The sequence below is a fragment of the Xenopus tropicalis genome, chromosome 2 (genome assembly GCF_000004195.4).
Source record: "Xenopus tropicalis strain Nigerian chromosome 2, UCB_Xtro_10.0, whole genome shotgun sequence".
Lineage (NCBI taxonomy): Eukaryota > Metazoa > Chordata > Amphibia > Anura > Pipidae > Xenopus > Xenopus tropicalis.
This window is the reverse complement of record NC_030678.2, coordinates 31,507,819-31,521,648: the sequence shown is the minus strand read 5'-3', so window position 1 is coordinate 31,521,648 and position 13,830 is coordinate 31,507,819. Positions and strand designations below refer to the sequence as shown.

General features: G+C 41.3%; 1 protein-coding gene across 4 annotated transcripts in view; it reads left to right on the top strand.

Annotated features, from left to right (window-relative positions):
* specc1 (sperm antigen with calponin homology and coiled-coil domains 1) overlaps positions 1 to 13,830 on the top strand; it is a 187,214-nt gene that overhangs the window by 45,448 nt on the left and 127,936 nt on the right. The window contains exon 1 of one of the 4 annotated variants that reach the window (XM_004911690.4): positions 679 to 1,202. The exons of the other annotated variants lie outside the window; for them this stretch is intronic. Within the exon in view, the coding sequence (XP_004911747.1) occupies positions 1,163 to 1,202 (40 nt within the window). The 5' untranslated portion in view covers positions 679 to 1,162. Of the gene's footprint in view, positions 1 to 678; positions 1,203 to 13,830 lie in introns of those variants that run through there. 4 annotated transcript variants of the gene reach the window in all.

The following is a 13,830-nucleotide window of genomic DNA, read 5'->3' as shown; positions in this document are numbered from 1 at the left end:
CAGAAAGGACTTTATTGTGCATTCGCAATAGAGCTTTTGAAGCCACTGAATGCCCCTGTGCATGCACACACTTCACCAATGACATTACTGGTTACTTACTGCGTGTGTGGGGGAAATCGCAGGAGCGCAGTAAAACTAGGGAAATTCATAATGGAGATGGGAGACCAGGACAGGGGGCCAAAATCAGGTAGCTCCTAATAAAAAAATCTTGGCTCAGTGGCTAGCACATCTGCCTTGCAGCATTAGCACCTTGACTTCAATTCCAGAATGGGCGCTATTGGCAATGAGCTTTAATGTTCTCCCCATGTCTACATGGGTTTCTTCCTACACTTCAGAAACATACAGGCAGGTTAGATTGTAAGCTCTGCGGGGCAAGGAATGACTTATAATCTCTGTAAAGCACTGCAGAAAATGTGTGGTGGTAAATATAGGAAATACAATAAATCCATGTATCTAAAATATATTTATGAATAGCATCAGAGTGCACCTGATTGTGCATTCATTTTACTCTCTGCAAAGCTAAATAAGTTTGCAGACTATCGCATTGCAACCGCCTTGCGGACAAGGTATCTTTATTGTGGTTACACAATACAAATTAGCCAGGACACACCCTAGACTGGACACAAGCCCATAGTCCTATCTGTACATTCCCCAGAGTCTCAATGTGAGCAGCTGCTTAGTTGTACTCGTCTGATCGTGTAGTTGATTTCTGCCAGCATAGAAAGGGTCGGTCGCAGCAATATTGTGAGTGGCGAATGTTGCTCCCGGTCTCCTGAAGCTCCTGCGCCTGTCGGTAGCACGGTTGCATTCTCTGCTCGCTGCCTGCAGTGCCTGCAAGTTGCCTCTGTGTGGCCCCATCACATGTTGAGTCACCTCTATTCTTTTTTTCCTGATTCCAGAAGCAGCGGCAGCCAGCCGGCTAATTAACTGCATAGCCCAGCCTTTCAGTGCACAGTATTGTAATTAGGTAGGAGGGATGTCCGTAGCTGCCCTGACACTATCCCCAGGCTCACTTCCCAGTGCTAGAAGTAGGAACAATCTGACTTTTCTATGAGTGCAAAGAGAAAGATTGGGAGAGGAAGGTCTGGCACAGAAGTGACTTGGATTGCGACCATGAGCAGGGTGTGGAGATACAAGCCAGTGTCCTAGGAATAGCAGCAGCATGGGGAACCAGCCTGCCAGACCCGAGGAGCAGGAGCAAGGTTTGTAGTACCAGTACTTCCAGCATTTGACATTTGTCTGTATGTACATAGTCTGTGTGCATAGTATATTATACATAAGGGAAACCTTACGGTGCAGCTGAAATTGTGTGGAGTACAATGTGCAGCCTTGAGAATTCCTTTGTTGAAAAAGATTATTCATTGCATAAAAAAGGGGTCTTGTCTTAAAGCTGCTGTTTGTCTGCGCACAATGAAGATAATACACAGCAGAAGCTGGACTCTAAGCATGTGCTGGGTGCCTGTCACTGATTATCCCTCTGCCGCTGGGATGTTTTAACCCTTCCCTCAAACTCCTAGGCACGACATTGGGCTCACCGCCCGTCCGTACTTATTCCATTCATCATTGCCTGAGGAGAAATTTGGTACATGGGCACAGAGTGTACATCCAGGGACCTATGCCATAATGAATAAAGAATGTGAGAAGCCTCTCCTCTGGGTCAGTTGAGGTTGATAAATTAGATATGATCTAATGATGGGTTACTTACCTTGCTGACTGTACCTGCAGAGCTGGATGGTACCATATCCCTAATGCAGGGCAGCAAAGTCTGTGTGCAGTGGTACAGGCCAGGACATAAGGTTTTCATTGCTAGGTGGGGGTGTAACTGTAGAGGAAGCAGTCCCTGCCAGTGCTAGGGGGCCTAGTGGGGCCCTGACTGATAAATAATGTTTGTTTATAAAAAAAAAAAAGTCATATTCAGAAAGTATAAGGGGGCCCTAAAAACTGTGACCCAGTAGCAACTAGTCATTTGGTGCAGAATGCTGTGGACAAAGAAGTAAAGAGAAAACACTAGCAAACTTCCCATACTGATACTGATCTATTTCCATATTTTCTCCATTTATTGTTATTTATTGTTAGAAATTTATATATCTTTATTGTGTGAAAAAATTAGTATGCACCGCTTGCCTAGTGCACTAAATAAGCATGGGTTTGGGAGGTTTATTGTTCTCCATACACAGGCAGATATAAGCAACAAACTTGGCATCTTATTGCTCCATGTACTGTATAGAGCCCCTCAGAGGGCCTGCCTTAGTCACATATTGGGCAGACTTAAAGGAACAGTAACATCAAAAAATTAAAGTGTTTTAAAGTAATTAAAATATAATGTGCTGTTGCTCTGCAAAAAACTGGTGTTTTTGCTACAGAAAAGCTACTATATAAATAAGCTGCTGTGTAGCCATGGGGGCAGCCATTCAAGCTGGAAAAAAGGAGAAAAGGCACAGGTTACATAGCAGATAACTAGTAGATAAGCCCCATATAATGGGGATTTATCTGTTATCTGCTAAGTAACCTGTGCCTTTTCTCCTTTGAATGGCTGCCCCCATGGCTACACAGCAGCTTACTTATATAAACTATAGTAGTCTTTCTGAGGCAAACACACCAGTTGTAGCAATGCAGGGCAACAGTACATTATATTGTAATTACTTTTATACACTTTCATTTTCTGGTGTTACTGTTCCTTTAAAAATCAGCCTAATTTATCCCAGACAAATTAGCAGAGATTTACTCCTTTAGCAACAACTAGACGTTAAGGTGGCCATGCACAGGCTGGTAACAGTCGCCAGTGTGGCATATTAGCCTGTGTATAATATAGTATATTCTGCCTGATTGTACTAATACTTGTCTGCATAGGTTGTGATATCTTAGGGCTCTTGCCTGCCCACGAGTATTCTCATCTACATCTTTTAAAAAATACCTGTTGAACTTATAATAACAAATTTTATTTTACTTTTGAGCCAAGTCTGCCCCCTGTGCATACTGATGGACAATGCCATGCCTGTCAGTGCAGAGAAGATTGCCATGTTCTCCACTGATGTATACATGCCAGAATAGAAAAGCTGTGTGCACCACAGGCCTTAAGGTCTATGTTACTAGGGATGCACACAATCCAGGATTTGGTTCAGGATTCTGGCAGAAATTGGATTTGGAGCAATCCAGGTACCTGGCTGAACTGAAACTGAATCCTTAAAATCATGACACGAACAATCAGTTGTTTAAGCCCTTCCTTATACTATTCTGCATATGCAAATGGGGGTCAGATTTGGTTCGGGATTTGTCTGAATTGCAAAATAGTTGATAAATTTGGTGCATCCCTATCTATTAAATATCCTATAAACCTTGAGTGGCAATGTACTGATAGTATCAGGCTCCCTATGGGGTTGCCCCTTTCTTTAGGGTGAAGACACATGGAGCTACTAATAGCTACTTATCGTGGCTACTGAAACAGACAATGCTGATCATTCACTGTCCCTACATGTGTTTCAGCAGAGGCAATTCTCAGTATTTCAAATGGCAGTAGCCTTGAAAAAGTAGCTGCTACTAGTAGCTCTGTGTGTCTTCACCCTATGGACTGTGGCAAAGATAATTTGACAAATCATTGGCTACTGTGCTTATATCTGTTGGGTCCCACAGAAAATAGGTTTTTGTGTTTTGGCTGAATGGCTTTCATATAGTTCATTGTATTGCCTGTAGAAGGATAAAATCAAACAAGCAAGGCTCTGTCTCTTTCTCTTTAAGGGTATTTGCTTCTGTACTAGGTTTGTTAGAAATGTAACTATCCCATTAAATTCCTTTGTGTATAGTGTGTTAGCTGTTTATAGGCAATAGGTACAGCAGTCAATCCAGTCACTGGCTGTTCATAACATACAGGCTCGTTCTGTGGGCCTTGTTAGTAAATATACGAGTTCCTGCTGCTTATATCCTGTTGTATGTGTTTCTAACAATAGAAGTAGTAGCACTACAATCCATTAGGTGTCTTATTTATATAAACAAGCTGTGCAATGTTAATAATTCACATTACTGTACAGTGCTGCACACAGTGTGTATAGATTCATAGTTCTAAAATGTATAATTGTGAAATTCTGATTGCATTTGTGTTTCCATAGGCAGAATGTAAAGGGACTTTGCCCCTGAAGTCTGTATTTCTGCCTGAAAACAACAGATACTGTTTGGAAAACATTTATCCCCATTAATTGTGAAATGTTGCAATGGCATTTGTGCATGCACAGTGACGAATGGTGCCCTGCCTTGGGACACTACCATGGTAAAGAAAATTTGTATTTGCAGCTCACAAAAAATAGGGAAAAGGTTAACTCTTTGCTGTGACTGGCACCCTGAGTAGCATACCCTCGCCCCCCCCCCCTCCGTACCAATTGGCATCTGTTGTAATTTTTATTTTATTACATAGGCACCCAAGGGTACCCTAAAATTGCTGCCCTAGGCAAGGGCCACATGTGCCTTTATAGAAATAAGGCCCTGTCCATGACATAGAATAAAACAGGGGAAGACCCTGGTTTATGTATATTTTAAAAACCTTTAGCCACTTTTGATATTACACAGGGACACAAAAGCTAACAGTTTTATTTCTTTTTTCTCAAAGGGCATTAGTTCTGTCATGCTTTATGGCTATGATTCAAGCTGTGTTTATCAATGGGTTATTTAAACTGCAGGACTTTGGCCTTTAAAACAAGAAAAGCTTGGCAAGGTACCAAATCCTTGGCTTTTTAAAAGATGCAATTTTTAAGATACTTATTGACAGTAAGCCGCCTGGCAATTGCTAGCAGTGCTAAATTGCAAAAAGATATTGACTTTTTGAACTAGTGTTTACCCCGTACCAGATGTCTGCCAAATAGCTGTACTTCCTTGTGTGATGGCTGCACATGATGTAGTACTTCAGCTTCAAACCTTTAAGGCGCTGCAGGGGTCAAAACTAAGTTCTGCACATTTGTGTGACATAAAGGTTCTCAGTTACTAAAACGCACATTGGCACATATTAACAAGATGATTATTGCTACATTATAGCCCTACTGCAGAGCAAGTCCATGCAGCTCCCCTCATTTATGGCATGGAGGGGGTGAGTGTAACATGGACTAAATACTGATCTACTAAGCACTTGGTATTTTATACAGTTATTTATTTCCCAATGTATATCAGCTTCCCAGCAATTAATGGATAATTTGGACTTTGTTTTAAAGGGGTGGTTCACCTTTCAGTTAACATTTAGGATGCTATAGAATAAGCAATTCTTGGCAACTTTTCAGTTTGTCTCTTTTTTTTGTATTTCTTATAGTTTTTGAATTATTTGCCTTATCCTCCTGCCTCTTTCCAGCTTTCTGGGTTTCACTGACCCAAGGAGCCAAAAACTATTGCTATGTGAGGCTAGAATTGTATTGTTTTATTATTATTTTATTAATTATGTTTCTATCCAGGCCTTGTCTATTGGTATTTGTCTATTGGTATTCCAGACTCCCATTCACATAGCTGCTCGGTTGCTAGGGTAATTTGGACCCTAACAACCAGAAGCTAATTCCAAACTGGAGTTGCTAAACAAAAAGCTAGTTAAAAAAAAACACGTCACACCAGCCCTTAAATATCTTACAATCCATGCCTTCCAACACACAACATGGTATGATATAGAATCATTAAGATGCAATGCACTTATAAAAGAAACACAACTATATTATCAAGATATAAATTGGAGATGTGATCAACCGTTGGGTACACCCCCCAGGAGTCACCGCACTATTTTGCTTCACATATACCATGAAGTCACAATGGCCTAAAACACAAAGAGAAATTGCAAGTTGTCTTAAAATATTACTCTCTACATCAGGGGTAGGGAACCTATGACTCAGGAGCCAGATGTGGCTCTTTTGATGGCTGCATCTGGCTCGCTGCCAAATCTTTAATAAAAAAAATAACGGGGGGTGTGGCCTGCGCTCGGCGGATAGAAGACATGTTCTAAGCCTTAGAACACGTCTTCTATCAGCCAAGCGCAGGCCACTCCCTCCTCAGCATCGCATCCGGCATCCTTGGGACCCACCCTACCTTGCCCCTGCGCTCGGCAGATAGAAGAAGTGTTCTAAGCCTTAGAACACGTCTTCTATCCGCCAAGCGCAGGCCACTCCCTCCTCAGCATCGCATCCGGCATCCTTGGGACCCACCCTACCTTGCCCCGCAGCATCTGCGGCCAAACATACAGTATTGTATGGCTCTCACGGAATTACATTTTAAAATATGTGGTGTTTATGGCTCTCTCAGCCAAAAAGGTTTCTGACCCCTGCTCTACATCATACTAAAATCTTATAAAAAGATGAATAACACATTAGCCATTGATATACAACTTTGGCTGTCCAAACTGTTTTAAGACTACAGTAGGATGCAAAATTGCACATCTGAATGTCAGTGCTTTACTTGCATACAGGGCAATGGCTGCTCCAGGGGATTCCAACATTCTGACCAGGTTTGTTATATTTTGGCCAAGGCACAGCTCATCCTTTCAGTGTTTTCTAGGGTTTTTATGTGGTTTTATTAAAAACTTCACAAAAGAGAATTAACAGAACTCAGACCGACATGCCGGCCAATAATTTCAAGTTACAACTAAAAATTCACCCCCCCAGTCCACTGGCCAAATGTCCTGATGAAGATCCTGACATATGGACAAAAGCAGTCTCAGTCCTGGGAAGAGTCTATGATTTTGCCGTGGATTTCCGGAAGAGGACGATGGAAAATCAAAACCATTTACATCCTGTTGCTCCCGGGGGTCTGAAGGAGCAAAATCCAACATAGTGAGCTTGGCAGGTCCAGAAAGCTCTAAGTCCCATGTAAGAACCCAGTCTAATAACAACGTGACAACTCCCAGAAAACCTGGGAGAAACACATTATTACCTGAACTATGGCCCCATGGGGATCCCAGTTGAGAGCACAAATAACCAGTAAACCAGGCAGCAGCTAACAGGGTAAGGGCGGCTAATGTGGGCCCTGGTATCATGGCAGTGGGATGCGCAGCTTGGCCAACTCACTAACCATTGCCCTCACCATGGTGTCTACAGAGGTGTTAGGGTGCCCAATGGTCTGCTTGCACCGGAACTGCCACAGGAAATACTTAAAGACCGACACAATGATGTAGGTGTGGTCAGCACTGTAGGCGGCGTTATCTAGCATTCCATAGGCCAGGTTTTCTAGGAGTAGGAAAAAATGTGTGCCTTTGATTGCACCCCATGGGCCAAAATAAGGGACATTTTGCAGCCATTTTTCTGCAAAAAAGACCATATTGCTGTATGTTGTGTTTGCTCCAGGCTCTAGTGTATTGTTAGGTGGCCAATATCAAATCTTTCTTGTGCTTTTGAGATCCCGTATTAATATCTGATTTTCTGATCTAGTTAATGGCATTTAAAAAAAAGTATTTTGTGCCCTTTGCACTTATCTGTTTGATCAGGGATGTCAAGCTTCCATGTGTTCTAAACCACCGATCCCTGCATCCCAGAAAGCTGTTGTTTAACCAAGGGTGCTGATGGAGTTAACAAGGGCTTAGCTGCGAGCTTGACTCCCTTGCGCTGGATAATTGCAGCTTTATGGAACGGCTTCTATACTATGAACTCATTCCAAATGTAATTTGCATGAACTCTTTAAGGCACTGTGTTCAGCTGATCTGAACCTGGAAAGGTGCCTAATGGAATAATATGCAGTGCTATGCATAGAGCAAGGTTTTTTACCCTGCTTTGCTGACACAATATATCCCCTTGCTCATTAAAGGGGAATTGTCATTGTTATTCCTGTTCACTAAACTGTTGAGAAATGTACTTCAGAGCAAGACCCAGATGCTGAGTGAATATATGAAAGTGTACCTTAACATTAACAAGTTGCTAGGGCTTACTAAAGCAGCCTAGCAACCAGGCAGCAGTTTGGAAATCATAATGGAAGACCAGAAGAAGAGGGTTCAAAAACAAACATAAGTGATTAAAAATAGCAGTAAAACTGAGCCCTCACAGTCTGACTTAATATAAGGCGACCATTCCCCTTTATAAATCCGTTTCGCAAACCGTTGTTTGTAAATTTGCCGATTGACATGCACTAATGACCCATGGTATGAGTTGTTTGAAGCTGAAAAATGTAAGATGTTAAGTTTAGGAAGCACAAGTTTGTAAGAAATCTATATCAAACCTATTTGTGAAAGTAAATTATTAAGTATCTACTACAGGTATGGGACCCGTCCAGAATGCTTAGGACCTGGGGTTTTCTGGATAAGGGGTCTTTACGTAATTTGGATCTCCTACCTTAAGTCTATTAAAAAAATGATCTAAACAGTAATTAAACCCAATAGGGTTGTTTTGACTCCAATAAGGATTCATTATATCTTAGTCGGGATCAAGTACAAGGTACTGTTTTATTATTACAGAGAAAAAAAGAAACCATTTTTAAAAATGGGAATTATTTGATTACAGTGGAGTCTATTGGAGAGGGCATTTCCATAATTTGGAACTTTCTGGATAATGGGTTTCTGGATAACGGGTCCGATACCTGTACAGATTTGTGTTTTTGCTGCTCAGATTGCAGTAATGCATTTGTTCCTAGCTCTCCAATTGTAGAGGGGAATGATGGCAATTTTGCTTTTGCCCTATTCTGCACCCCCACATTGGTTGTGTTTCAGAGTTGTGCTTTGCATATTAGTAACTGAGGCACACTGGGCATTCAGACAGTGTGTATTAAGTTTATAGAAAAAACTCCACATTAAACACATGCAAGCTTGTAGCATGCCGAAGCTGATTGTGGCCCTATTAGGGCACTTTGAGCACCATGTTTTTAAGAAGCCAAAACAGGCAGTGGCTAACTGTTTCAAGGCAAATGTAGGCAACAAATTTGCCAGGGTGTTTACATGTTATTCACATAGAAGTCAGTGGGAAGCAGTTTGTGGGGCTTGGTACTGTGTGTTTGGGCTACTTATCTGCCAATTTAACATTCTTCTACACTCTCAACCCTCCAAGCAACCATCTGAATATGCAGCTACACATTCATAAAAAGCAGGACTTATTCTATATTAGTTTCCATAGTTAAAAACCCCAAATAGCTGAAGCCTTGTTAGTTATTAAAGCACATTTAGCGCAAAAGCTCTGAATGTGGAATTCTCTCCTGCCCTATGGGCCAGAGACCTATTATTATGCAATCATCAATTTGCCATGTGTTTAAATTGCTTTGGATTAAACAGTTCCTTGTAGCCCCTGTGGCATTTTCCTGCCAGTGAGGAAATGACTATACACTAATGTATTCCACTGCACAAATAGCCTAGGAGCTGCTGCGGCAGGTGTCGGCACTAAGGATTTGTGCAGGTGTCTAGACACAAATGAAAAGTGCAGCCGTGAATTTAGACCAACTTTTTATAGTTTTAATGTTTGTGTAATGAGGTTAGAAATTACTGTAATACCTGTGCGCCATAAAGTGATTTTAGTAATCCCACTCTTGGCATTATGTTTGGTGAGGGGTCAACAGTGTCTGAGCCTACAGCCATTATAATGGCCTTCTTAAATTGGGGTTAGGTTGACATTTTCTTCAAACATTTTTATTGCTAGGGAAAACTGCCTTTTAGTGGCCACCACAGGGCTGCACAATTTAGACTCAACTGAAATACCTGAAATACCTTCATTTTGCTGGAAACATCTTTCATGGACTTTTTCTTGCCATTTTGCTAATTTGCTGGGACAGCAGACCCAACAGGGCACCCCATGATTAACTTTCCTTTGCTTGGACTGGGGCAAAGAATGGGGGGTCAAATCATGTAGAGAGTGTTATTGCTTTCTCCAAAACATAAAGTATAACTGGTAAGGTACCCCCTATGGCAAGGTTCTGGAATCTACTATATTCCTGAGCATGTATCTACGGGCAAAGGCCATCCCCTCACTTAACTATCTTTGCTCCAAATCATTGACTGTAAGGCAGGGGGTTCATAGAAATGTAACCCATAGTTGTTGAAATTAGCTGTCGCTGGACTGCTTCCCATGTCAGGTTGTGAGAAAATGAATACAGCAAATGTCAGATGTATATACCAGCACTGACATCCCAGTGTCCAGATGCCAACCCTGCCCTACTCTATAGTCCCTTGCAGAGAATTTAAGCTTTAGTTGGATTCTTTTGTATCCCCAGAGGAATAATAACAAAAAAACCCCCCAAAAACTACTTCTCTATTTACAATTCCTTATGATTATGGCAGTGAAGGTGTTTCCATTTGCCAGGATAATCTATGCATACCTCCCGACATTTGGAAAATTTAAAGAGGAAGACTTTGTGACCACGACCATTTTTGCGACCACACCCCCTAAATACCACGTTCTATGTGTTACAGTTTTGCTAAAAAGGGCGAAATCGCCCTCTAAAGGTCCTCCTAGTCCTCCTATTGTTTAGTAAAAACTCCACACTTTTGGCTCACCTAATCAGATATTTACTTAGTCACACTTACTTCACATTTTCTAGAACAGGCAGCCATCTCTAAAAAGGTATTCTCCCTTCCTTTCCCTCCTTGCTTCATACTGCACATGTGTTTCATTCCCTGCCCCCCCTCCCCTCTGCCAGATCCGCTTCTGATTGGCTGGTGGGCATGTGTAGCTCAGAACAGGAGACAGGATCAAGTTACACACATGCTCAGAGAATAGGAAGGCTGCCGCTGGCACCTACAGGAAGGGGAGAGAGATTTCAGTGATGTCACTGTAGGCTTCACACTGCTGTAGGCTGCCAGCACCATATCTCAGAGAAGCAAGCAGGGATCTGGGAATTTAGATATGCAGTACTTAAAAGAATGCCTTTAGACTTAAGATTAGATTTATTTTAACCTTTCATTGTCCTTTAAGCTGTAAGTCTCAGTTCCCCCAAGAGACCTGTTTAGCTTATTAGTTACAATTGTATCTAAGTGCAGGAGTAGCTTGTAAACTTTTTGAGAAACATCTGTTTAGCAATCGGCGTAGGTTCAGTGCAGGAGATCAATAGGAAATGAGGGACTTTTCAGAAAGAATCCGGGACTGCGAGATGAGCTGTCAAAATCAGGTCTGTCCCACAAAAATATGGCACCAAATTTGGAAAATCTGATTGGATACCTTCAATTCCTGCAGCATCCAAGTGTTTTGGACAGTGGCTTGATGTTCTCCAGATATAAAGCAGTGAGCTGCACCCCATAGAAACATTGGTGTCATATTCAAATATTTATTTCTGGGAGTCGCCCCTTTTCTGCAGGAGGCTGGCCCTTCATACACTCCCTTAGGTTGAAGACACACAAAGCTACTTAGTAGCAGCTACTTGTCATGGCTACTAAACGCCAGAAAATACCCTACTATAGACAATACTAAAAATTGCCTCTGCTAAACCAAACATAGAGACAATTATCAGTATATGGTCAACATTGTCTGTTTTAGTAGCCATGACAAATAGCTGCTACTAGTAGCTCTGTGTTTACCCTTACAGTATATACAGTAAATGCACCCTTAATTCTAAGTACTCTATTCTATCACTACAGTCCCCCGCATCTCTGGCCAGCTCTGCCTGTAATGCGGATGCATGGAGTCATCTTTCTTTCTTAAAGGGGTAGTTCACCTGCAAATAAACTTTTGTTATGTTATAGAATGAGAAATTCTTAGCAACTTTTATCTTCATTCTCTTCATTTGTAATTTTTTTTATATAGTTTTTTAATTACTTGCTTTCTTCCAACTCTTTCCAACTTTTAAATGGGGTCACTGACCCTGGATTCCAAAAAACTAACGCTCTTTGCAGCTAAAATTCTGTTTTTATTGTTATATCGTATTCATTATTTTTATTTTCAGTCCTCTCATATTTATATTCATGTCTCTCACTCATACTGCTGCTTGGTTGGTAAGGTAAATTGGATCCCAGGAATCAGCTGGTAAAATTCCAATCAGGAGAACTGTTGAATAGCAGTGAAATATGTTGGCACTTAATAATTATTGATAAAAGAACACCCTGCTCATGTTGTAGCACTGTTCATTTATAAAAACATAACAGATATGTCAACTCACCCGCATTTTTTGGGGGGGCCAACCTCATTAACCCTCCCCCATCCTGGTCACCTGCAGTAACAGCCGAATCACCTACATTTACACCGTACTCTCAACTTACCCCCGGCATTGAAATGATCTGACAACAGGACCTGGTTAGGGGTGTGGCCTGGGTGGAATTGGGGTGTGGCTGGAGGCCACCTGAATCTGGGTTGCCACCTTTGATTCTGCAGGGTCAGGTTGTGGTTGCTTATGTTTAGTAGGCATTTAGCAACCAATCGCAAAAAATCCTCTGCACTCACCCATTATCAATATGTAGAAATAGGACATTAGGACATTTCTGTGCATTCAGCTACTAAGAAATGCCTTCCCCCCCCCCCCACCCCAAAAGAGGGATTGTTTGTCCGTACATTGCAATATACTTCAAGCTGGCCAACTACGTCAAAGTCATCCCTTCTGGCCAGTCCTACACTGACTGACCTATATAAGTAATTTAAGATTAGTACTGAGCAAAGGGACTAAGTTTTACCTGCAACATGCTTGCTTATAAGGTTAAAACTCCCATATGGTTGCCCTTTTATTGGCTGCATTGGGATCACCTGACTGTAGCTGGGAATAATGGGGGCTTTTGCGGTTGTTTATATGTTTTTTGTGGTCACAGCCTCATTGCACCCCCGCCTAATGGTTTACAATTTAGTGGTTGAGCACAACTTTCCCTTTTTCTTGTGTTATTATTTAGCAACCAATTGCTAATCCCAGCATCCTTACAGCAACTCTTCACTTGAAGGAATGCAGGGACTTGTAGTTATTAAAAACTGTTTTCATGTGTGCATGTGTGTTTTCATGTCATCTAAATAGTAGCTCTGTATGTGCTGACATCATTGAATTCTTTGAGCTAATAATGATTGCATGTTGTTGTTCACTCGAGTTTGTGAAAGTTCATTAAGTAATTATTTTTTAATTCACCTTGGCACCACATCTTCTCTGAAAAAACTGTAAGGACAGAAGAATACATTAATATAGTGTACTTCTGGGATAGGTAAGAACACACCCTGGTCAGCCCATACTGATGTATTGTGAGAGAGTTATCGCACATGACTTGCAAGCAGGGCCCTGTAGGCATGGCACAAATCTGGAGTTATACAGGTATTCTCATTATTCTTATTATTTTCTCCAATCAACCTTATGGAACATGCATCAGAACCTGCTTGTACATTTATTGGAGTTATGCAGAATACAGTGTACATTGGAGTACATTGTGTTGTGACGGGGATCCTGTGTAAGACACGCTTGGTATGAAAAGAACATCATGATTCCAGTCAGTTTTACAGCGTAGGAATAGAATTCTAATGCTTTCCAGGCTCCAGCCTTGCAGGGGAGTTTGCAGTGACAGAAAGATTGATGCCCCCAGCCGTATGTTTGCTTTCTCAGATGTGGCCTGTTAGGGGCATATTTATAAAAGTGTGCAAAATAATTTCTTTATAAAAAAAAAAAAAAAAACTGTGTAGAAAGTGGAGTAAAAAATAGGGTACTTACAGTATAATGCTGCGATGCTCCAATTAATGGCATAAATCTTGATTGCGGAAATCATGTTACCGATAGCAAATCACTGTATTTATAAAGGTGTGTAATTTATTTTACTCCATACTAACACTATGATTTACACAAATGAAGGCAGGAGGCAAAGAAATTCACATTTATAAGTATGTGGGATGTTTCACAGCTATATAAATGTTGCCCTTAGTTGAAAGCACCCAGTGTGCCATAAACCTAACTCTTTTAAGACAAAGAGAATACCCATGTATTAGAGAGATTGTTACAAGTAAAAACATGTACAGG